This window comes from Bufo gargarizans, chromosome 1 (genome assembly GCF_014858855.1).
Source record: "Bufo gargarizans isolate SCDJY-AF-19 chromosome 1, ASM1485885v1, whole genome shotgun sequence".
In the NCBI taxonomy this organism is placed as follows: domain Eukaryota; kingdom Metazoa; phylum Chordata; class Amphibia; order Anura; family Bufonidae; genus Bufo; species Bufo gargarizans.
In genome coordinates this window covers 539143872-539170315 of record NC_058080.1, presented here as the reverse complement: position 1 = coordinate 539170315, position 26444 = coordinate 539143872, and the positions used below count along the sequence as shown (strand labels likewise).

Here is a 26444-nt window from a genome sequence, read left to right as displayed (position 1 = left end):
TCCTCACTCTGTCATGGGGCTAATATTGTTACTGATACTGCCACTGCTGCTGCCACCCTCCTCATTCTGTCATGGGGCTACTATTGTTACTGATACTGCCACTGCTGCTGCCACCCTCCTCACTCTGTCATGGGGCCACTATTGTTACTGATACTGCCACTGCTGCTGCCACCCTCCTCACTCTGTCATGGGGCTACTATTGTTACTGATACTGCCACTGCTGCTGCCACCCTCCTCACTCTGTCATGGGGCCACTATTGTTACTGATACTGCCACTGCTGCTGCCACCCTCCTCACTCTGTCATGGGGCTACTATTGTTACTGATACTGCCACTGCTGCTGCCACCCTCCTCATTCTGTCATGGGGCTACTATTGTTACTGATACTGCCACTGCTGCTGCCACCCTCCTCACTCTGTCATGGGGCCACTATTGTTACTGATACTGCCACTGCTGCCACCCTCCTCACTCTGTCATGGGGCCACTATTGTTACTGATACTGCCACTGCTGCTGCCACCCTCCTCACTCTGTCATGGGGCCACTATTGTTACTGATACTGCCACTGCTGCTGCCACCCTCCTCACTCTGTCATGGGGCCACTACTGTCACTGATACTGCCACTGCTGCTGCCACCCTCCTCACTCTGTCATGGGGCCACTATTGTTACTGATACTGCCACTGCTGCTGCCACCCTCCTCACTCTGTCATGGGGCTACTATTGTTACTGATACTGCCACTGCTGCTGCCACCCTCCTCACTCTGTCATGGGGCCACTATTGTTACTGATACTGCCACTGCTGCTGCCACCCTCCTCACTCTGTCATGGGGCCACTACTGTCACTGATACTGCCACTGCTGCTGCCACCCTCCTCACTCTGTCATGGGGCCACTACTGTCACTGATACTGCCACTGCTGCTGCCACCCTCCTCACTCTGTCATGGGGCTACTTGAATCTTGGGGCACTGCACAGTTGTTTAAAAATATTGTGAAATAAATTAAACTAATTAATGCTAAATAATAAACATCATATACATAGGGACACAATCTTCATTTGTTCAATCAGGGGGACATAATCTTCACTTGATCTCATTGAACAGTGCATTCTTTTCACATGATAAAAATAAAAAGTTGCAAAAAATGTTGCAACTTTTTAAACTGCTATGAGATAAGATTTAGATTTTGCACTAATTTGAAAAGTATTTTATTGCCTTATTCGCCTCCCAGTGGCTTATTTCTTCTTGCTTTCTTACCAGTGCTGTTGATGTGGTGATTTTAGACCCTCCAGAAGCTCCAACCACCATATGCACCTTTTTGTCCTTATCCAGAAGGATTGCTGGACACATTGAGGACTGAGGCCGTTTGCCTGCAAGAATTGTAAAAGATAAGATCTCTAATGTTTCATCTGTGACATATTCTTTCATTTAATGTGTACACAGTACCTGGTCTGATAAAATTAGCTGGTGATGGTGGGATACCGAACCCATTGGTTATTAATGGTGAGCTGAAATCATCCATTTCATCATTGAAGATAATTCCAGTTACATTGGAGCGAACCTTAGATCCAAAACTGGAACAAGAATATAAAAAAATATATATTAATATGCATATACACAACTAGGGAGAGACTAGTCAATCAAACTGAATTGGGCAGTACTAATATGGCTGGTAGCTGCCCTTGTGACTCTTCTCCCCACTCCTGTTTTATTTTTATTTTTTATAAACAGTTTTTTTAGTGACTTAATGTAGGCGATCCAGTGCTCCAAGTGAATTAAAACTTGACCTTTATTTCCATACATTAAAAACAATCACGATGTCCATGATATAGGAACATGCTTTTACACTTCTGACCCATAGGGGGCGTAAATCATAGAACATCTATGTCGCTATCAGATTCTATGTATTTTTTATACCTGGTTTGCTGTTTGTAACCATGCAGCCTGTCAGGAGTTCATACTACATGTGGGCAGTATGCATTTCCTGACATTTGCCTTCAAAACTAGGTAAAATCAATAAAGTAAACAATTTAGATTTTCTACTAGTGTAGCCTGTAAGAAATATACAAATATGTCTCTTTTCCCATACACCCACTCTTCTCTTACTATAGATTGATAGTGCTGGTGGCAGCCACAGCACTTCCATCCTCCGCTACAACTGACAGGTGTGCTGTGCCATGGCTGTCTGGAATGTAGAATATGGGCTCATAGTATTCTGATGGGTGCGTGGTGTCGTTTGAGATTTTATTTCTTAGATCCTCAGCAAAGTTATCCGAAGTGATGTTCTTCATTACCTATAGGGAAAACACATGGGAAACAAACCAGGAGCAAATGACATTTGGCAACTGATAAAATCATACAAATGCAGGAGCTAGAAAAGTGGCACACATAGTCCCTATGGTTCCATATTACAGAGCTGTAGGCAATCTGCGCTCCATTGTACAGTATAATCCCTTCAAAGGGCACTGGATATTTCTAGTCATTCCTTCTAGGAATACTGTATATAATAGGAAATGTCACCATTTTCCTTCCACTGATACCATAGACAACCATGAATAAAAATGTCTATATGCCACTGGAGACACACAGAGGTGCAGTATGGTCCATAGATTTCTATGCCTTCGGTCACCTTCACACAGTGATTGAGAGCCAAAACCAGAAGTAGAGCCTATACATGCATATTATGTAAGGTATAATATAAAGATTTGCACCTGTTCACTGATGAAAATCACTGATCAAATGCTGACCAACCACTGACTGTGTGAAAGCAGCCTTAAAAGCAGAAAAAATGTTTTCTATAAATATTGACTTAACAAATACTCCTTTTCTAACGGCAGTGTTAGAAAAGGAGTATTTTTTAAGTCAATATTTATAGAAAACATTTTTTTCCGTTTTTTTCTGCAGTATTATACCACATATATAATCTTTTGTAGCAGTCAGCACAGACAGAAAAGATAGGGATCCCATTGTTATTTTACTGCTGCTGCGAGGGAAAGAGAATATCTGCTAGTATAATAGTAGATGTAGAATTTAGGATGACAGCATGATAACTCTATTGATTATTATATCCAGAAAAATACCCACCTGTTTTTTGTTAAAAAATAACACCAGATTATTCACATATAGGCTGTTAATGTGTGCTAAAAAATGTTGATGGTAGTGTTTTTTTAAAATGACTGTGAATTAAATCCTATTCTGTGTGCTCTTCCATCAATCAAATCTGCTTTTACCTCTGTTATGTTTATGAACCTGGGATCTCCCAGCAAAGTTCTTTTAGCGTAAGCAAAACGGAAAGCTTCAACTATGCGGTGGTAGGTCAGTCCAATAGACTCAGGCTTTACGCTCTGGGGAGAAAAGTTAAAACCTAACAGAAAAAAATGATGGAACAAAATGGAAATAATTAGAAAATAAATGTGCGTTATCATTGCTGCTATACCCTATAAAATACTGTACAACATTACAGAAAATGGCATCTCACCGTGGTTTCCTTTAGAGAATATAATGTTCGGAGACAGAAAATGAAAACCACTAACGAGGCTCTCACCTTTCAGAATGTTAAGGATAAGTCCAAGGACGGGACCACTCAGGGGTGCAGTAGGGCCGATCAGGGTGTAGTCTCCAAGCTGATAACGAAGTGGCTGCTCATCGAGTTCAGCTTTATAATTTCTCAGATCTTCCTCTGTAATAATTCCACCTACAGCACAACGTAAGACAAGTGAGGCCATTACCTTTATACGTGCAGCTAGGAGAACCGTTCATGTATTTACTTACCTGCTTGTTGGATGTCTCTGGCAATCTGCTTGGCGAGTGTGCCATTATAGAAGGAATCAGGATCATCAGCCAGGGTCTGCAGAGTCTGCGCTAGTTTGGGCAACTTTACAATATCTCCTTTCTGCAATGCCTTCCCCTGTGCATTACAGAACACCTCACTGAAAAGACATCAACAAGAATGAATGGTACAGCCTATTCTAAATGTCACTTATCTGAAAACAACGGTAAAAATGTCACCTCTAGAAGTCTAGGTGAATTTAGGTTAGTCTAGGAATTACTTGAATAGCTGCTAAAAAATTTGTTATTTTATGTCACTTTTGCTGCTGTTTTTGGTACATTTTTGGCAGCAGAAACATCAAAGGATAGCTTGAAATCTATGGGACTTTTGAAATACTGGATACATGTATTTTTTATAGTGTTTTTATTTTTCCAATGTGGGTGCATTTTTGTGAGCATGACTTCTTTAAAAACACAGCATGTTGTACAATGGCATTTTTTTTTAATTAAAAGTGTTTTTCTATACCCTTCTCTATATGGAAAAAAAACTGGAAAAACATATTTCACACATGATGAAATAATTACTACTAAAAAAGTCTGTAAGGCTACTTTCACACTAGCGTTCGGCTGTGTGAAAGTAGCTGTGAGCTCCGTATGAAGGCTCTCACAAGCGGCCCCGAACGCATCCGTCCAGCCCTAATGCATTCTAAGTGGACGCGGATCCACTCAGAATGCATCAGTCTGGCGGCGTTCAGCCTCCGCTCCGCTCAGCAGGCCGACAGTTGAACGCTGCGGAGGCAAGCGGATCCGTCCAGACTTACAATGTAAGTCAATGGGGACGGATCCGTTTGAAGATGACACAATATGGCTCAATCTTCAAACGGATCCGTCCCCCATTGACTTTCAATGTAAAAGTCTGGACGGATCAGTTCAGGCTAATTTCACACTTAGACATTTTTTTACAATATAATGCAGACGGATCCGTTCTAAACGGAGCCACTGTCTGCATTATATGAGCGGATCCGTTTAGAACGGATCCGCTCTGAACGCTAGTGTGAAAGTAGCCTTAGATGACAAAAAAACAATATGTTTTATAGGCGTTTTAGCTGCACACCAAATTCACACCTATGCAGGAATGTTAATACGTGTGATCATGGTAAACATGCAATACTTGTGGAACATTTTCATGTAGTAGCAGCTTAAAAGGGTGGAGACCTGGGCTGTTGTGTGGGAGTGGTAGGACATTTAAAAGATGTAGGTTTTCTTCTGCCCCTAACTGCCAATAAAAAAAAATAATAATCTTGGAAAACCCTTTTTAAATTGGACTGTGTTGTGCCATAAATGTCTAATTGCTTTAGTCCTCACCTCTGAGACCACTACCTATTAGGGTACAACCACACAGCGTGGTCGAGTCGCAGTCATGCTGCAGTTAGAGAACCTATGCCACTGACCTCATGTGGTTACCACATGTATAATGATGCTTTTAGGGTGCGTTTTTTGCAGTGATCGATTATGAGCTGTTGGGAATTTTTGTGGTTCTTTAGTATTCAGATTTTTTCATAATTCAGGTAATTTTGCACAAGGCCATACTATTTTTTTGCTTATTTTTATTTGTAAAACAGTGAAAAAGGGAATTTCTTTGAGCTTTTTTTATGTATTTAAAAACTTTTTCCCTTTTTTTTTATTCTATTTTTAACCCCCTTAGGGGACTTAAACAAGTGGCCATTAGATTGTCTTATACCATAGACCGTGCTAGTTTAACATTGCAGACTATGGTAAAATTGTTGTGTTTCTATTGAGTTCTGCCACAGGCAGGGCTCAATAAGGAACTTTGCTATGGCAGGTCTGGGAAACTTTACAAGGTTCCCAGATGCCATAGCAACTAAATGGCTCCTGTGATTTTGCCAAAGGGGAGCTGTTCAGTCACCAGGAGTACTCCGTTCACAGTAAATGATCCCCTTAGATGCCGTGGTATCAATTGACCTGGGACTCTAAGGGGTTAAATGTCCATGATTGGAGTTATCTCTGATCACAGACAGTGCCAGCAGGTGTCTGCTGTATAACACAGCTGGCTAGGGCGCACACTCAGCACCTATGCAGGCACCATGTTTAAAACCCCACCTTTCATTGTATGTATATGGCGAATCGCACAAAGGGGTTAGGCTGGGCCCCAATGCTAAACATGTAATAGGGCCCTTCCCACCATATGCTATTTATAATACTGCTTAAAGGAAACCTGTCACCATGATTTTGCGCATAGAGCTGGGGACATGGGCTGCTAGATGGCCACTAGCACATCTGCAGTACCCAGGTCCCATAGCTCTGTGTGCTTTTATTGTGTTAAAAAAAAACGTTTTGAGTGATATGCAAATTACCTGATATGAGTCCTGTAGCTGGAGATGAGTCAAGCGGAAAGGAGCCCAGCACCGCCCCGCGTCCTCCGAATCTCCTCCTGGCTGGCTGACGTCACAGAGCTGGAGCGCCGAAATCTCGCGATGCGCGAACTAGCGCATGCGTAGTTTATTCCCTGTGCTGATGCCAGCACAGGGAATGAACATGATGCCGACACTGCGCATGCGCTAGCTCGCGCATCGCGAGATTTCGGCGCTCCAGCTCTGTGAGTCAGCCAGCAAGGAGGAGATTCGGAGGACGCGGGGCGGTGCTGGGCTCCTTTCCGCTTGACTCATCTCCGGCTACAGGACTCATATCAGGTAATTTGCATATCAATCAAAACGTTTTTTTAACACAATAAAAGCGCAGAGAGCTATGGGACCTGGGTACTGCAGATGTGCTAGCGGCCATCTAGCAGCCCATGTCCCCAGCTCTATGCGCAAAATCATGGTGACAGGTTTCCTTTAAAAAAATTGGCAGAGGGGCATATGGGTCCTCTCAGCAACCAGTGCAGGGATGTGACTGCTACTTCTACATCCTCTATAGCTACGCTTCTGCATCATGCAACAACAAAAAATCTACAATGTAATGGAATTTATTTTAGCCTGTACAGTACCAGTGCTGTACATGTACGGCGCTGGCAACTGTGTTTAAAATACCAACGCCGTACTACTACGGTGTGCTGATCGGGCGGTTGCAGCAGCAGGGGTCCTGCAGTCACTGATAGCTGGACCCCTGCGTTATGCGCCGGCATCAGTGAAAACATCAATGCCAGCGCATTAACCGATATTTGCCGCGGTTAGCGCTGATCGTGGCACGCACAGTGTCTGTAGAGGGAGGGAGCGGCTATTGGGTCCCCACGGTGCTGTGACGGGGACCCTATGACTGGAAAGTGCCAAAACAGCCATTTTCTCATCATCTTGCCTCAAAAAGTGTAACACCAAGCGATCAAAAAGACATATGCATCCCAAAATGGTACCAAACTGTAATCTCATCCCGCAAAAAATGAGCCCCTACCTAAGACAATCACCCAAAAAATAATAAAAATATGAAAATGTATCAATGTTCATTGATAACTATTTTATATTTATTGCTATAAATATTACAGTTATTGCTATCTGTCTTAAAAATAGAGAAATTTTAATTTAGAAAATTGTGAATTTTTCCAAATATATGGTACATTTTGGATTCTTTTATAAATAAAGGTGAAATATATTGACTCAAATTTATCACTGTCATGAAGTACAATGCACCACGAGAAAACAATCAATCAATCTCAGAGCTTGGCTAAGTAAAAGTGTTCCAAAGTTATTAGCACATAAAGTGACGCATGCAAAAATTGGCCTGGGATTTAATGTGAAAAGTGGCTCAGTAGTGAAGGGGTTAAGCAAGGTATTCGTAATTAAATCAGATCGAGATTAACGTAATGAGAAGTGTAACTGAATAAATAAGATGGCTTAACACTGTAAGATTGGGCGGGTGCTGATCGTATTGTGGGTGTGCCTCAAAGATACCATGTCTAGATCTGGACACGTAGAACAATGAATAATTACAACTATTATATGACCTGAGGCATTTCCATAAAACGTGCTCTTTTCCCATGCTTCCATCCATACATAAAGGTTCATCGTGAAAGGTACAACTGCTCTGCTATACATAGTTATTGTAGATATGGTTACACATCTGTCTCCAGGTAACATAAACTTCACATTTAAGGTCTGTTTGTTGAATTTACCAATGCAAAGTATTGTATGACCTGTATACGTGGATAATATGTCGTTTCCATGTTGTTTTAGCAGGCAGTTAGAATATGGCATAATACGTTCAACCTTTTGCAGACGTTGATGTGTTTGCACAATATGTTAAATGCCATGGTATGAAAAGTAGTCCAACTTCAGAAATACAATCTTTCCACAAACATGTGATTTTAGATAGCATGCACAATCTTAAGATTAGTGCACAGACAATTATAGTGTTGAGTTATTTCAAGGGGAAAATATCCAGTACCCATAGACACAAGCAATTCAGCAGACAGTCTTTATTGGTTTAAGAATAAAGGGGTTAATTTTAATATGCCCTACTGGCACTGGAGTGGAAAGACCCTGCATAGAGCAGCTCCAGTTCTGAAGCACTTGGCACCACCAGGTATTATTGGTTGCCCATTCATTTGAATGGACGCCAAGTAATGGGGCATTTCCCCTGCAGCAGCAAACATGTAGGTTTCAGCATTACAACAACTATAATCACTATGATCAGAAGATCACTGGTAGGACTCTAATCAAGATGTTTACTGAGAATGATAAACCATCAAAAAGCTACACTCAAGAAAATTGGCAACTTGGTTGCCATGATGTTCCTCACCAGTCCCGGACCCAAAACAATGTCTCACTCTCCTCTTCCAGGCAGTCCAGCCTCCTCTCTTGCTTGACGCAGCAGCCTGGCTACTACTTCAGGCAGCAGAACACCTCGTGGTGCAGTGACCACATTGGATTTCCCAGACACCGTCAAGGTGTCACCACATGTTGCTGCTTTCTGGAGAGGATAGAAAGGCATGGTGCACCCCAATGGGAACTAAGTCCAGAAAGTCAGGGTTAGACAATGCACTGAGCTGGCTTATCCAGTCTCCTACCTGGTAGAAGAATGTTCCGTGCTGAGGAATGGCCTGAACTAGCTGCCCCTCTTTCTCCCAGAAGGCTGAACCCCTGGCCAAAGGGCTGGTGGCCCAGGGTATCTCAGTCTCAGCATCTTCTGGTCACCCGTGCAGTCTGGCAGAGTCTCTCCTACTAAACACTGGTCCTTATCTGCAGACATATAGAGGCTCTGACTGCTCTATTTTATACAGTGGAAAGGGTGAAGCTTAACAAACAATGGTGCCGTTCATGGCTGCCATAGAATTGTATTTGGCCTCACACTCCAAAGAACCTTTACTACAGGTCACTACACTGGTAATTTGGGTTATTCTCCGTGTCAATGCTATTTAGCTATGTTGAATCAACTCTTCTCCTCTCCTGTCTACTCTCAAAGCATTGCTACTTCACATCTACTATAACAGTCTACTGTGTACTGTCACAACTCTGCTATACCAAATCTGCCATACCAGGCTACATTTTGCTGTCACAATTCTGCTACATCATATTTACCATATTTAAAAAAGGATCTGGAGCACGCTACTGGAGGCGACGCTGACCATGGGATCCCTTTAAGGTGGTAAATATGTGGGTTAAAAGTTTGTTGCAACGCCAGTGGCATTTCAGCAACGAGAAACTGAGAGTTCCCTATGTGGATGGCGATTCCAGTGTAGGAATGCCAGAGTGGGATAAGGGTTACCTATAGTGTCCCTTAGCGGTGGCTTTAGCACTTGTCACGGTTCTCTTATCTGGATATCCTGGGACCCCAGGCGTTGTCATCCGCAGCGGTTCAATTGAAATGATTAGGTGCTGAAGATGAGGGTGGAATAACTTGAGTCTAGACTGTTATTAACATTGAACACAGCTTCACTTGAATAAACTTTCATCAAGGAACAATCTTCCAAAAACTTTATCTTGGTCATCAGCAGATTTAGGCTTAAGTCTTGGCTGGCAAACACAATCAGCTTTGCTACATCTGTACTCTTCAGCTCTGCTATGCTGACTAAATTAAATGGGAACATTTCCTTTTGCTTTCTGCTGCAAATTAATCTTGAGTAGTCTGACTTTATCTTTATCTTGATCTGTATCTTTTATCTTTATCTTTACCCAGGGAATCTTTCCTCCTGGCTCTGGAGCTTTTTACTTCTCTCCCTTTGGTCTAGTAGAGCAGACCGTGCTCTGCTGGCTAGCACACAGCCATCCTCTTACAGGGGGTAAGCTGGAAACCTCTCCGTAAGATGGGGAAGGGTAAACTGACTTCTGCAGGCTCGTCCAGTAGGGACGAGGGCCTGCTGTTTCCCGTTACAGGGGGTAAGTTACTCTGACCTTGACTAACACTGAACTCCTCCTTCTCTAGAGAGTGCTGGAATGGAACTAGAAGGTTCCTCTCCAGTGGAACTAGCTCTGCCAATGTTGCCACCATCTGTTGGTGAACCAGGTACATTATACTTTAACAGTAATTAGAAAGGAAATCCATACACACATTTTGCAGAACATGGCAATAAGTATGCAGGATGACACAAGGTACACTATTAGAGATCGTGGGGGCCAGACAAAGGTGGTATTGGCACTCTGGGGTATTCTAGATCTAGGTCCTCCACAGGTAATTATAGACCAGTTAGTTTAACTTCTGTTTTGTAAAAAATGTTTGAAGAACTCTTAAGGGACTATATACAGGAATATCTGACTGTAAATAATATTATACATGATAACCAACATGGGTTTACCAAGGACAGAATTTGTCAGACTAACCTGATTTGTTTCTGGATTTTGCAAAAGCTTTTGATATTGTCCCTCATAGCCATTTAATAGGTAAAGTAAGGTCTATAGGCTTGGAAAGTATAGTTTGTAATTGGATTGAAAACTGGCTGACGGACCATGTCCAGAGAGTTGTGGTCAATGATTGCTATTCAGAATGGTCCCATGTTATAAGTGGTGTACCCCAAGGTTCAGTGCTGGGTCCTCTATTATTTTATTTATTTATTAATGATATCGAGGGCAGGATTAATAGCACCATTTCTATTTTTGCAGATGACACTAAGCTGTGTAGTACTGTACAGTCTATGGAAGATGTCTATGAACTACAAGCTGACTTGAACAATCTGAGTGATTGGGCATCAACTTGGCAAATGAGGTTCAATGTGGATAAACGTAAAGCTATGCATCTTGGTAATAATAATCTCCATGCTTCATATGTCCTAGGGGATGTAACACTGGGAGAGTCACTTAGAGAAGGATTTAGGTGTCCTTGTAGATGGTAGATTAAATAACAGCATACAATGTCAATCAGCTGCTTCTAAGGCCACCAGAATATTGTCATGCATTAAACGAGGCATGGACTCAGGGGCAGGGATGTAATATTACAACTTTACAAAGCGTTGGTGATGCCTCATCTGGAATATGAAGTTCATTTCTGGGCACCAGTCCATAGAAAGGACGTACTGCAGCTGGAAAAAGTACAGAGGAGAGCGACTAAACTGAAAATAGGCATGGAGCGTCTTAGTTATGAAGAAAGATTCAAATAATTGAATTTAGTCTCGAGAAGAGACGTCTAAGGGGGGACATGATTAACCTATACAAATATATAAATGGGCCATACAAAAAATACGGAGAAATACTGTTCCAAGTAAAATGCTCTCAAAAGACAAGGGGGCACTGCCTCCGACTGGAGAAGAAAAAGTTCAGTCTCCAGAAGCGTCAAAACTTCTTTACTGTAAAAACTGTGAATCTGTGGAATAGACTTCCTCAGGACGTGGTCACAGCAGGAACAGTGGACAGTTTTAACCCCTTCCCGACCTTTGACGTACTGTTACGTCATGGGAACCACTGAGTTCCCGCAATTTGACGTAATAGTACGTCATAGTGATCGCGCGGGCACCAGAGCGGTGCACGCACGATCACTGCATGGGCTCGGCAGTCCGTGGTAGCCGGGCCCCTGCTGTATCTGCCGGCATCGCTGTAAAATCCGATGCCGGAGGATTAACTCCTTCTATGCCGCGGTCCACGCTGACCACGACATAGAAGAGAAGAGGTTCGTGTCAGGTGAACGATCGCATCGAGTCCCCGCACTGCTGTGGCGGGGAGCCGATGCGGCACAAAGCAGCCCGATGCCATGCAGAGGCTGCCCAATGCCTTGCACGGCATCGGGAACTGCCTTCTATGGGAGCCGAGGAGATCCAGCCTCAGGCTGGGTCTCCTAGGCAACCTGTTAGTGTATGACTCAGTGTCATACACTAACAGGCAATGCATTACAATACAGATGTATTGTAATGCATTGCAAAGGGGATCAGACCCCCAAAAGTGAATGTCATAAATAAAGTAAAGTAAAAAAGCAAAAAAAATGGTTTTTTAATAAAATTTATAAAGTAATAAAATTAATAAAGTAAAAAATAAAAAAAAATAAACGCCCCTTTCCCCTTATTTTATAATAAAAAACAAACAAAACACACACATATTAGGTATTGCCGCATCCGTAATGACAGGCTCTATAAATATATCACATGATCCACCCTGTCCGATAAACACCATAAAAAATAAAAATAAAAACTGTGTAAAAAAAAGCCATTTTTGTCAACCTACATCACAAAAATTGCAACAGCAAGTGATCAAAAAGGCGTATGCCCCCCCCAAATAGTACCAATCAGACCGTCACCTCATCCCGCAAAAAATGAGACCCTTAGAGAATAGGTAAAAAAATACAAAAACTATGGCTCTCAGACCATGGAGACACCAAAGCTTCGTCAGGTGCGATAGTGTGCACCTTCACAGGTGCAGTATTTATTGAGCCTGTGAAGGTGCACACTATCGCCCCTGACGAAGCCGGACTGGCGAAACTCGGGTTGGGTGGATCTCTGATGAAAGCAATTAGATTTTAGGCTTGAATTTTATGATATTTTGTAAGTACAATAAAACCTGTTGGTTGCGGAACTACCTGGTGGAACTTCACTATTTGTGCTATAACTTCCCTCTAGGGTGCTGTTGTACATGAGTGCACCAGCCTCTGGTTACCGATTGTTTGGCTACAAGGTGGATTAACTTGAACATTGGAAAGAAGGGTCTGAGATTGGAACTCTATACTCATAAGGCAGCGCGATCAACATTTTCTGGGACTTTGACTGTGAAGCGAACTTTACCCACGACGCTTGGTGGATCTGCAGCACCGATAAGTAACCACAAAGACTAGAGACTGCTTGTTTTTTGTGTAAACTACAGAATCAGAGCCATAAATATTGAGTTTTGTTTGGCTGTTAACCCTTGCTTTGTAATTGAAAAAAATAAAAATAAATGGAAAATCTGCCCAAAAAAGTGAAATTTTGAAATTGTATCTCTATTTTCCATTAATTCTTGTGGAACACCTAAAGGGTTAACAAAGTTTGTAAAATCAGTTTTGAATACCTTGAGGGGTGTAGTTTCTAGAATGGGGTAATTTCTGGTGGTTTCTACTCTGTGAGCCTCACAAAGTGACTTCAGACCTGAACCGGTCCTTGAAAAGTGGGTTTTTGAAAATTTCTGAAAAATTTCAAGATTTGCTTCTAAACTTCTAAGCCTTGTAACATCCCCAAAAAATAATGTCATTCCCAAAATGATCCAAACGTGAAGTAGACATATGGGGAATGTAAAGTAAGAACTATTTTTGTAGGTATTACTATGTATTATAGAAGTAGAGAAATAGAAATTTGGAAATTTGCTAATTTTTCCAAATTTTTGGCAAATTTGGTATTTTTTTTATAAATAAAAATTAATTTTACCAGTGTCATGAAGTACAATATGTGATGAAAAAACAATCTCAGAATGGCCTGGATAAGTCAAAGCGTTTTAAAGTTATCACCACATAAAGTGACATGTCAGATTTGCAAAAAATGGCCTGGGCAGGAAGGTGAAAACAGGCCAGGGGTTGAAGGGGTTAAAAAGGGTTTAGATTAATTCTTAAACGTAAACAACATTAATGCTTATGAAAACATGTAGAAATCGGAGTCACTTCTTTCTGGGATTCGCGTCCCCACCTATCCCTTGGTTGAACTTGATGGACTTTTTTTAAACCGTATTAACTATGTAACCTCTGCTATACCAGTCTCCGGTCTGCTGTCACAGATCTACATTAACTCCGCTATACCAGTCTCCAAGCCTCTGTTACAGCACTAGTACATCAACTCAGCTATACTGGTCTGCAGTCCACTGCTACAACTCTGCTACTTTTGTTCAACTCCATTGCATCAGGTCTGTTCCAATATACTGATTCTTTGACTCTGCTATATTAGTCTTCCACTTTTCCATGAGGTTCCTGATCTAATCTTCCAGACTAGAGGCTTAGACGATCCACCCCATTGGGTGAGACACATGAGTATCCCCTCTCTTGTTTGTTTGGACTGGTTCATTTGCTAAGATGATAATTGTTCTATCAATGGTGGTGGAGATCAAAGTCTTTGAATTCTTTCACCAATGTTTTGCATCATTCCTTATGATAAAGAAAGAACATTTGCTCTTGAAATGTGAAAAGTCTCTCTATGGCATGCACCACATTTGGCTCAATGATCACCAAGTTAAGAAGAAATCCACATATACCGCATTTTCAGGAATATGTATTGCCAAAATATGGCAAATAAAAGTAAGAAAATATTTCATAAATGACTGTATCCCAAAAATATTAATTACTTTTAGTGGTGGAGTGAAGGAAAAAAAGACTTGTGTTGGGTCTGAGTAAACCCATAGAGGGGGGTATGATTATTTTTTTATATACTAGGTAAAGACAATACAGCAGTTAGAAGATCAGGCGCAGAGGGACGCTTTCATCAGATTTTCATAATGCCCTCAAAAATAAGCTGCTCACAGTTGAAAACAGAAACCGTGATACCACCTAGATCCACATTCTGACTCTTCCTGGGTTCCAACTTATCCCCGCTTCCTGGTTAAAATCAACACACAGAAAATCACTGCTCAACCAATCACTGAGTGAGGTGTGTCACCCTTGTGGCCAGTGATTGGCTGACTCGTAATTTCCAGTCTTTCAAGAAGGACTAGGAAGCATAGACTAGTGGGGAACTACAAAGCTAGGGGTTTGGAAGCATCAAAGATGGGGAGGTGGGGATCTGCAAAGGGAGTATGATTTATATGTCATTCTGGCTAGGGATGAGCGAACCCGAACTGTATAGTTCGAGTTCGTACCGAATTTTGGGGTGTTCGTGACACGGACCCGAACATTTACGTAAAAGTCTGGGTTCGGGTTCGGTGCATTCTTGGCGCTTTTGAAAGGCTGCAAAGCAGCCAATCAACAAGCGTCATACTACTTGCCCCAAGAGGCCATCACAGCCATGCCTACTATTGGCATGGCTGTGATTGGCCAGTGTAGCATGTGACCCAGCCTCTATTTAAGCTGGAGTCACGTAGCGCCGCACGTCACTCTGCTCTGATCAGTGTAGGGATAGGATGCAGCTGCTGTTAGGGCGAGATTAGGCAGGGATTTACTCATCAAAAACACTTAATGAAGTGATCGATCTACAGCTGTGTATCATTCAACTGCTGCTATTTAATTGCTAATTTTTTTAGGTTGCCCAGACCGTTTTTCTGTTACTTTTTTCTGGGGTGATCGGCGGCCACCAAGTCCATTTAACCATCAATAGTGTGTTTTTTTTTTTTTGCTATATCCTACATCAGGGGCTTGGCTGTGCTTGCTATTTTATTGAGGGGTGAAATACAATTGCCAAAATAGCAGTACCCTAAATCTGGTGTTTCAGCAATGGCTAGCCAATTGTAATACTGTCTGCTGTCTGGCAAAGGATATATTTTGTTCTGGGTTGAAATTCAATTCCCAAATTAGCTATTCCCTAAATCAGTGGTTTCTGCTGTAGCAGGCCAAGTTTAAATCTATCCATAAAAGGGTATATTACATTGAAGGTGCTGATAACTTCACACGCTACCGTGCATTTCCAAGTGTAATTCTGTCCGTAAAGGGATACCTGTCATCGAGGGCCTAAATACTAGGCCTACAATTTATATTCAGCTAAATCTGTGGCTACTGCTGTGCCTGTATTAGTGTAATACGGTACCTAAATAGATAGCCAGATAGTGTTAGGTGCCCTGTAAAAAAAAGGCCTGAATTTCAATTCAATACATTGGGCCAAATATTATTTTTCTTATTGTGGACGCGGACATGGTCGTGGTGGTGTTAGTGGACCCTCTGGTGCTGGGAGAGGACGTGGCCGTTCTGCCACAGCCACACGTCCTAGTGAACCAACTACCTCAGGTCCCAGTAGCCGCCAGAATTTACAGCGATATTTGGTGGGGCCCAATGCTGTTCTAAGGATGGTAAAGGCCTGAGCAGGTACAGGCATTAGTCAATTGGGTGGCCGACAGTGGATCCAGCACGTTCACATTATCTCCCACCCAGTCTTCTGCAGAAAGCACACAGATGGCGCCTGAAAACCAAGCCCATCAGTCTGTCACATCACCCCCATGCATATCAGGGAAACTGTCTGAGCCTCAAGTTATGCAGCAGTCTCTTATGCTGTTTGAAGACTCTGCTGGCAGGGTTTCCCAAGGGCATCCACCTAGCCCTTCCCCAGCGGTGGAAGACATAGAATGCACTGACGCACAACCACTTATGTTTCCTGATGATGAGGACATCGGAATACCACCTCAGCACGTCTCCGATGATGACGAATCACAGGTGCCAACTGCTGCGTCTTTCTGCAGTGTGCAGACCGAAAAGGAGGTCAGGGAGGAAGACTGGGTGCAAGACGATGCAGGGGACGATGAGGTCCTAGACCCCACATGGAATGAAGGTCGTGCCACTGACTTTCAGAGTTCAGAGGAAGCGGCAGTGGTGAGACCGAGCCAACAGCGTAGCAAAAGAGGGAGCAGGGGGCAAAAGCAGAACACCAGCCGCCAAGAGAGTTCGCCTGCTACTGGCAACCGCCACCTGGGACTGAGCACCCCAAAGGGAGCTTCAAGGAGTTCCCTGGCGTGGCAGTTCTTCAAACAATGTGCTGACGACAAGACCCGAGTGGTTTGCACGCTGTGCCATCAGAGCCTGAAGCGAGGCATTAACGTTCTGAACCTTAGCACAACCTGCATGACCAGGCATCTGCATGCAAAGCATAAACTGCAATGGAGTAAACACCTTAAAAACAAGGAACTCACTCAGGCTCCCCCTGCTACCTCTTCTGCTGCTGCCTCCGCCTCTTCCTCCGCCTCGGGAGGAACGTTGGCACCTGCCGCCCAGCAAACAGAGGATGTACCACCAACACCACCACCTCCGTCACCAAGCATCTCAACCATGTCACACGGCAGCGTTCAGCTCTCCATCTCACAAACATTTGAGAGAAAGCGTAAATTCCCACCTAGCCACCCTCGATCTCTGGCCCTGAATGCCAGCATTTCTAAACTACTGGCCTTTGAAATGCTGTCATTCAGGCTGGTGGACACAGACAGCTTCAAACAGCTCATGTTGCTTGCTGTCCCACAGTATGTTGTTCCCAGCCGCCACTACTTCTCCAAGAGAGCCGTGCCTTCCCTGCACAACCAAGTATCTGATAAAATCAAGTGTGCTTGCGCAACTCCATCTGTGGCAAGGTCCACCTAACCACAGATACGTGGACCAGTAAGCACGGCCAGGGACACTATATCTCCCTAACTGCACACTGGGTAAATGTAGTGGCAGCTGGGCCACAGGCGGAGAGCTGTTTGGCGCACGTCCTTCCGCCGCCAAGGATCGCAGGGCAACATTCTTTGCCTCCTGTAGCCTCCTCCTCCTACTCGGCTTCCTCCTCCTCTTCTTCCACCTGCTCATCCAGTCAGCCACACACCTTCACCACCAACTTCAGCACAGTCCGGGGTAAACGTCAGCAGGCCATTCTGAAACTCATATGTTTGGGGGACAGGCCCCACACCGCACAGGAGTTGTGGCGGGGTATTGAACAACAGACCGACGAGTGGTTGCTGCCGGTGAGCCTCAAGCCCGGCCTGGTGGTGTGCGATAATGGGAGAAATCTCGTCACATTGCCTGGCGCATGTGCTGAATTTGGTGGTGCAGAAGTTCATCCACAACTACCCCGACATGTCAGAGCTGCTGCATAAAGTGCGGGCCGTCTGTGCGCGCTTCCGGCGTTCACATCCTGCCGCTGCTCACCTGTCTGCGCTACAGCGAAACTTCGGCCTTCCCGCTCACCGCCTCATATGCGACGTGCCCACCAGGTGGAACTCCACCTTGCACATGCTGGACAGACTGTGCGAGCAGCAGCAGGCCATAGTGGAGTTTCAGCTGCAGCACTCACGGGTCAGTCGCACTGCGGAACAGCACCACTTCACCACCAATGACTGTGCCTCCATGCGAGACCTGTGTGCCCTGTTGCGCTGTTTCGCGTACTTCACCAACATGGCCAGTGGCGATGACGCCGTTATCAGCGTTACAATACCACTTCTATGTCTCCTTGAGAAAACACTTAGGGCGATGATGGAAGAGGAGGTGGCCCAGGAGGAGGAGGAGGAGGAGGAAGAGGGGTAATTTTTTAGCACTTTCAGGCCAGTCTCTTCGAAGTGACTCAGAGGGAGGTTTTTTGCAACAGCAGAGGCCAGGTACAAATGTGGCCAGCAAGGGCCCACTACTGGAGGACGAGGAGGATGAGGATGAGGTGGAGGAGGATGAGGATTAAGCATGTTCACAGCGGGGTGGCACCCAACGCAGCTCGGGCCATCACAGGTGCGTGGCTGGGGGGAAACAGAGGACAATGACGATACGCCTCCCACAGAGGACAGCTTGTCCTTACCCCTGGGCAGCCTGGTACACATGAGCGACTACATGCTGCAGTGCCTGCGCAATGACAGCAGAGTTGCCCACATTTTAACGTGTGCGGACTACTGGGTTGCCATCCTGCTGGATCCCCGGTACAAAGACAATGTGCTCACCTTACTTCCTGCACTGGAGCATGATAGGAAGATGCGCGAGTACAAGCGCACGTTGGTAGACGCGCTACTGAGAGCATTCCCAAATGTCACAGGGGAACAAGTGGAAGCCCAAGGCGAAGGCAGAGGAGGAGCAAGAGGTCGCCAAGGCAGCTGTGTCACGGCCAGCTCCTCTGAGGGCAGGGTTAGCATGGCAGAGATGTGGAAAAGTTTTGTCACCACGCCACAGCTAACTGCACCACCACCTGATACGGAACGTGTTAGCAGGAGCCAACATTTCACTAACATGGTGGAACAGTACGTGTGCACACCCATCCATGTACTGACTGATGGTTCGGCCCCATTTAACTTCTGGGTCTCCAAATTGTCCACGTGGCCAGGGCTAGCCTTTTATGCCTTGAAGGTGCTGGCCTGCCCGGCGGCCAGCGTTTTGTCTGAACATGTATTCAGCACGGAAGGGGGCGTCATTACAGACAAACGCAGCCGCCTGTCTACAGCCAATGTGGACAAGCTGACGTTCATAAAAATGAACCAGGCATGGATCCCACAGGACCTGTCCATCCCTTGTGCAGATTAGACATTAACTACCTCCCCTTAACCATATATTATTGTACTCCAGGGCACTTCCTCATTCAATCCTCTTTTTTTAATTTTACCATTATATTGCGGGGCAACGCAAAGTTGAATGAACCTCTCCTCTGTCTGGGTGCCGGGGCCTAAATATATGACAATGGACTGTTCCAATGTTGGGCGACGTGAAGCATGATTCTCTGCTATGGGACCTCTCTTCTCTGTCTGGGTGTCTGGGCCTAAAAATATCTGACAGTGGCCTGTTCCAGTGGTGGGTGACATGAAGCCTGATTCTCTGCTATGGGACCTCTCTTCTCTGTCTGGGTGCCGGGGCCTAAATATCTCACAGTGGCCTGTTCCAGTGGTGGGTGACATGAAGCCTGATTCTCCGCTATGGGACCTCTCTCCACTGTCTGGGTGCCCCTTTAAATAATAAAAATACAAAAACTTTTTGTAAAACTGAATTGGCCAATAGTGGATTTAATTTAAATATTACAGGACCCTGACTATAAAGAAGAAGCAACAATGGAGCCATTAGTTTACGGCAGTAATAAATGATATAGCGTTTCTTACCAAAGGGACTTGTCTTGTTCAATAATTGCCTTGGATGAATCAAGACCCTGAGACAGACCCAAACCAACAGGAAATCCTTCACGGGCTAATTTAATACTTGGTTCAAACAGACGTTTCCATGGTAACTTGCCATGCCGTTGGTATGCTGCCCAGTATCCTCGAATCTCCCCTGGCACTGCTATGGACAAGCCCCCTGTAGAAATATATTGTTGTTATTGGAAAGCAAATAGCAGGAAGAATATATTTTTTATTATTGTAATTCAGATAAATTCTCAAACTCCAACTTGGGAGACTATATCAAACGGGCATTTAAAAAAAAAATTATAATCTTTATCCACCAAAACCTTACCCCTACCTCATCCCTACACTGTAGGAAAAAAATTGTTATCTAGCATATCTAGTTAAGGCTACTTTCACACTTCTGGTGTGAAACTCCAGCATGGCTGTTCCGGCAGACAAGTGGAAAATTGGCATACTGTTCACACCTGTGCAAGCACGGCCACTGCTGCTGGATTGCAAAGTGATTGTAACCATGGAAACGAGAAGTGAATAATGCAATGGAAAAATCAAGCTGGTAAAGGAGGCAATATGGACAATAACAATATATTAGTAAGTGCCTTGTATTAACTTTCTTTCTATGATAAAGGCCACTTGCTGAAGTGAGACACCCCTTTAAGGCATCAAGCATTTGGTAAACAATCTCTCAGAGTGGGCACAAACTTGCTTGTTACACACATTATTATGACACAGGGCCTGGAGGTTATCAATAGCCATAGCCAGGGGTGGATTAGCCATACACTCTGCAGGTAAATTTCCTGGTGGGCCAATGGCCAGGGGGCTGCGCGAGTCCTCCTCATGGCCGCCAGTCAGGTAAGTAATGATCTGTCGCCCCCAGAGTTAATTAATGCTAGGAGAGTCAAGTAGTTCTGTACCTGGCCAGCGACCACAGATGCCCTCCTGATTCCTGAATTCAACTGTATTGCCATCCTGAAGCAAACGGAGTAGAAGGACAGAACTTTGAAGCTGGTGCTGACCACCACAGAGGGGCAGCTGGTGTCGACCACCACAGAGGGGCAGCTTCTGGGGCAGTATTTTGTGCTGCACTGTGGTATTTGGCTCTGCTGGGGCAGTATTTTCTGCTGCAATATGGAATTGCTGGCCATGCCTACTTGTGTTGGCCCTGCCTTCTCTATATTCTGTGGGGGATCGCTCTGGTAGACACTTGGTAGCTGTGCAGGAAGCAGGGACACAGACAGGATAAATCTGATTTAAGCGTTTTTATTTCACACTTATATAATTAAACATAAGCATAACCTTAACAAATAGGCTTAAAGTATAACTGTCATATTATTATTATTTTTGGAGTATTGGATTGTGGTGATTAATATCTCCTTGGTGGCCATATTTCAACTTTTCACAGTGTATTCAATTACCCCTTAATTCCACAGTTTTGTTCCCTGTACTGCCTGCTTTTACCTGTGCTTAAAATCAGGTTGCTAGGCAGGTCCGTCAACTGGTACATGGATTGCAGGATAAAACTTACCAGGAAAGACTAAAGGACCTTAACATGTATAGCTTGGAAGAAAGACGAGACAGAGGGGATATAATAGAAACTTTTAAATACTTAAAGGGAATCAACAAGGTAAAAGAGGAGAGAATATTTAAAAGAAGAAAAACTGCTACAAGAGAACATCGTTTTAAATTAGAGGGGCAAAGGTTTAAAAGTAATATCAGGAAGTATTACTTTACTGAGAGAGTAGTGGATGCATGGAATAGCCTTCCTGCAGAAGTGGCAGCTGCAAATACAGTGAAGGAGTTTAAGCATGCATGGGATAGGCATAAGGCCATCCTTCATATAAGATAGGGCCAGGGGCTATCCATAGTATTCAGTATATTGGGCAGACTAGATGGGCCAAATGGTTCTTATCTGCCGACACATTCTATGTTTCTATAAGACAGGAATGGTATTTGTATTGTGCCCATTGTTTCTATGTTTCTATGTGTTGAAGGACTGAGGACAAAGCACACAGCGTGCAAGGTAAGATTACTGACAGCCAGGGACTGTAAGTAAATGATTAAAGCCAGGTCCTCTCCAGCAGCTGATAACAGTGCCTGGGCTGTGTGCACTTCTCCCTGTCCCTGCACTTGACAGACGCTCCCTCACTCAGCAGAGCTGGAGAATGCAGAGTAGAAGCAGCGCAGACCAGGGAAGGGAGATCTGCCATCTGCTCAGTGTATAAATGAAAGCAACATGTGGTAAGAGGATCTCTTTGTGCTGCAGGAGATTAACCCTTTAGGGGGAGGGCTGTGGTTACTGACACTTTTGGGGGGCTATTGTTACTGGCTAGTGAGGGCAGGCGGGATTAGCCTCAGGGTGAGGGCAGTGCGGCCATCTTAACTGAATAGTGAAATTGCAGTTTTATGCAGACTGGTTGCTAAGGGCTAAATCTTATTAAATATGGGGTAAGTCAGTCTAATAGTAACTGATTCTGGAATATCATGTTACTAGTAACTACATATATGAAAATTGAAATTAGGGTCAATAAGTGTGACAGTTATCCTTTAAACAAACAAACCCTGCTCGGCTTAGCAAGTACCTAATGCAAAAGACAAACCCTGACTATATGTGGGACCAGCTAACCGGCCCACGGGTACAAAGGGCAAGTATTGGGTGGCACATGCAATATCTTCTGTAGTCAGCTTCTCCAGGTATGGCCACACTGCTCAGCTCTACACTGTGCTTTAAATTAGGCCCAAATGACCCATGTGATTCTCAGCTGCAGTATAAGCAGGTCCCAGTACATATTTTACAAATCAGACTATCAACCCTGTTTATCCTGTGTCTGGGTTAACCTCTCGGTTTCCAGAGACACACCCAAGGCTTACCACACACAGTTGGCAGATATCGGTTCTCCCAAACCATAGCCTTCTCACAATTCCCAAAGCAGGTACCAGTCTTTATACTCCACAGGCAGTTGTCACTTGGAACAGAACAGTCTTAATACTCCACAGGGGCGGTCACTGATAGCAGGACACTCCTTGTACTCCACACACAGGGCACTTGTTCTACGCAGTTGTTTTATAGCCCCAGGAGAGACAACTACTCACAACAGGTTTAAAGGAGTTGCCCCACAAAATATACTCTACATTTTTCAAGCCAGCACTTGGATTTGAATACTTTTGTAATTGCACATAATTAAAAATGTAGTACCGTATATCCACTGAGTTAGTCACTGAAATCTATATAGCAACCCCTGCCTTTTGCTCTTTTTTTTAAATTCATTTTTCAAGCTCGCTGAGATGGAAGCACATGCTTAGTTCCATCCTTCATTCAATAAATCAACCTCCTAATGTCCCAAGGACTAATTTACACCTCTTAATCCTGCACCTCCTTTTTCCTAAAACTTAACTTTTAATTGGTAAATCTAATATATCACTAGAAGATACTTTTAAAATTGCCAGTTTGTCTCAGCTTGCACTTCTAAGTATACATTACAATTCCTGCTATAGTATCCTAGCTAGGAATGTAACATTGTTACCTTACTGGCTGCTCGCTGCCAGTAAATTCTGTAGGTACAATGTATGATTTGTTTTTTGTGACGTACTGGTGCTTTGCTAGAGACTAAGCTGAATTAAAACATAAGAGCAATGCTGCCCCCATCCTTCATTCGGCACTAGCTGCAGCACAAAGGACACACCCCTGAGAAAGGACACGCCCCCAAGCTGCCAGCTTGATATAAATCTAGCAGAGCAATGAATGGGGAGATCTCTGGATCCATGTGAGGTGCAGGACTGGTTCCAAGTTTGTTAGCAAGAGACTGGCATGGACTATATGATGCCTGAATTTTATTTTTTACATTGTTCATGGGATAACCCCTTTGACAGGTGGTTACTAGTCACAGGTAATTCACTTTCCTCAAACCATAGTGTGTCTCATTGTACACATTGACAGGACTATTACTCACAGTCCTCAGTACACACACAGCAGGCAGTTACAGGGTATGGGCTGGCTGGGTCACAATATCTGGTTACTATTCTCTCCAGATGTTCAGGTTTGGGCCTACCATGTTACAATCTCCAGGCTGTAAGTGGTGTGAGACCACTTACATAATCCATGGCTCGGTCAGCAGCAGTCCAGAGCAGGTCCATGGTGTAGGCTGAGGTCCGTTTGGGGGTACATATGACACAAGGTAATGACCCTGGTATGTGAACTAATCTTGGTTGGTCAGTTTTGAAATACTTATTATTCTCATTTCTTTCCTGGTTGTTTTAATCCCGTTTTCACGTGATGGTTATACACTTTATTAAACATTGAACAGTTTATTTTCATTTGGTTGACTCCTACTTTCATGTTGTGCAAAGAGCTGCACAATGCCAAATATTACTTAATCCTGACTGAAAGCTAACTGCTTCCTTAGCTTTTCTGAACCCAGATGACTCAAGGAGAGTTTATCTTCATGTACACTTGTACTTTCACTTTCTACCATTGCCAACTTTTATAGGAACGGCAGGGGTGAAAATTCCTTTGTCATGACTGATGGCGAGCCTGATGGACTGCACATACTGTACTATGTACTGTTGGAGCTTCTATTTCACAATAGGTCAGGTGAAAAGCTGTGGACAGCTTACCTCTCTGTGATAACGCAGTGCTGTTCCCAAACATTCCCTCTGTGGCGTTCATCGGGGCTGTCTCACGAGCATTTATCACCTCAACTTTTCCTGCAAAAAGAAAACATAAAATGATAGTTATTTGGGGCCTCCATTTCATAGTATAGTATATATGGCCATTATACTAGGCAGCATGACACTGTCCAATCAGCATATACTGTACGCACAGACCCATCCCAATGAGGGGGAATGGTAACATCCAGCTGCCAATTTATTTATAGATTCCAAGGAAGAATTACAAAGGAACTGCAAAATGCAGAGTTCTGCGAAAAGATGCCGGAGAAGTAAAAAACACTATTAAAAACACCCAGACAAAAGCAACAATGTGTAACGCCCCAGAGTGGCATTGCCACTTCTGCACCTCACTACTATCTCCTATGGTTAACCTAATGTCATTTTATGTATTTATTTCCAGATCCCGTATACTGTGCATATCTATTTCTATGTAACTGTTGTGTTCAAGTCTAATATGCCTGGTTCACCAGCAGGTGGCAGCATAAATGGCAGGGCTACAGGTACAGAGAATGGAGCTTTCCTTTCCATTTTAACACCCCCCTCTGTGGCCCACTTGCTGCAGGGAGGGTGGAGTCTAGCTTACCCCCTGCTAGGAGAAGGAAGCAAGGGCTGGGCGCGTCACTGTAGGATGTGCCCATGCCAAGCCCAACCAAGCCAGCTAGAGCACCTTCAGCTCTGCTGGATATGGAGGCCACAGCTTAAGAGCCTCAGGAGCCAGGAGAGAGAGACTCCCTGGTATAGCATAATTCAGAGTCAGACTACAGGGAGAAGTTGCAGCATCCACAGAAAACTAAGTTATACAGCTACCCTGACGGTACAGCAGAGCCAGAGGGCAACAGATATAGCAGAGAGGAGTTTGCCTGCCACAAGAGTTAATGCTTAAGCCTGCTGGGAACCAAGATAAAGTCTGTAAATCGTTTGGAGAAATGTTTATTGAGAGAAGGACTTCAGACCGGGCAAAGCGTGCCTACCCACATTCATGATAGCAGCAGCCAAATTATTAGTACCTGTAAAATGGAGAGATGAGGAGCCACCGTCCTTAGAGATGTGGCATGAAAAAATGGCAGATATATGCAGAATGGAAGAATTAGTGGGGTGGACATACCATACTAGAGAGAGATATTTACGGGTATGGGAACCATGGTTAAAATATGTGATGAGGAGGGAAGGAGACAACTTCGATGAATCTAGAAAACTTTAAGTGAACCAGCCATCTTGGAGACACATCTTAGGGTGTTGAAAAGAGGTGATTTTGAGGAGGTCGGGGGAGACAGGACCCCCATTTGTTTTTGTTTTGGTGTGTTTCTTCAGCACTTAATTATACATCTAGGGAATAGCTGATATGTTCTGCGTGATTGCAATGGTCCACCTGCCTGTATTGTCGGGTTGATACCCTGGAAGCCCAAAATGTCTTGGAATATGATAATGTGGTTATTTGTAATCTGTCATCTGCTTTGTGTTGTTTATACATGATCTGCATATATTATGTGTAAGCTATATTTCCTGGAAAACAATAAAAACAGATTTGACCAAATGTTTATTGAGAGTAAAGCTGTTGTTGAATTTCATCACAAGGTCTGGACTCAATTTATTTTGTCATCCCCTTCATCAACAACCCCCCTTTTAATTGCTTCAGAGCCAAGGCCCTGTGACCTTGTTGCTTCATTGCAACTGACTCCACGAAAACAAGTACTCTTCTTACTCTTAAAGGGCCCTAGGGGGAGGTGCCCGCTGCAAATGGACAGTATGGGATACAGCGTTAAGGGGATACTTCTTTAAGAAAGGGGTACTTTTTAAAGAGCTTCCGTCAGCAGACTTGTACCTATGAAACTGGCTGCGCTGTGGCAGCCGAAGGCATCTGTGTTGGTCCCATGTTCCTATGTGCCTGCATTGCTGAGAAAAATGAAGTTTTTTAATATATGCAAATGAGACTCTAGGAGC

At 44.0% G+C, this 26444-nt stretch overlaps 1 protein-coding gene across 1 annotated transcript in view; it reads right to left on the bottom strand.

Annotated features, from left to right (window-relative positions):
* Positions 1–26444, bottom strand: part of GGT1 (gamma-glutamyltransferase 1) — a 115801-nt gene that overhangs the window by 6444 nt on the left and 82913 nt on the right. Inside the window, exons 4-11 of the mRNA XM_044275508.1 lie at positions 24450–24539; positions 19821–20013; positions 3766–3923; positions 3539–3688; positions 3225–3358; positions 2101–2288; positions 1441–1568; positions 1252–1364 (exon numbers count right to left, since the gene is read on the bottom strand). Coding sequence (XP_044131443.1) covers positions 1252–1364; positions 1441–1568; positions 2101–2288; positions 3225–3358; positions 3539–3688; positions 3766–3923; positions 19821–20013; positions 24450–24539 — 1154 coding nt within the window. The remainder of the gene's footprint in view (positions 1–1251; positions 1365–1440; positions 1569–2100; positions 2289–3224; positions 3359–3538; positions 3689–3765; positions 3924–19820; positions 20014–24449; positions 24540–26444) is intronic.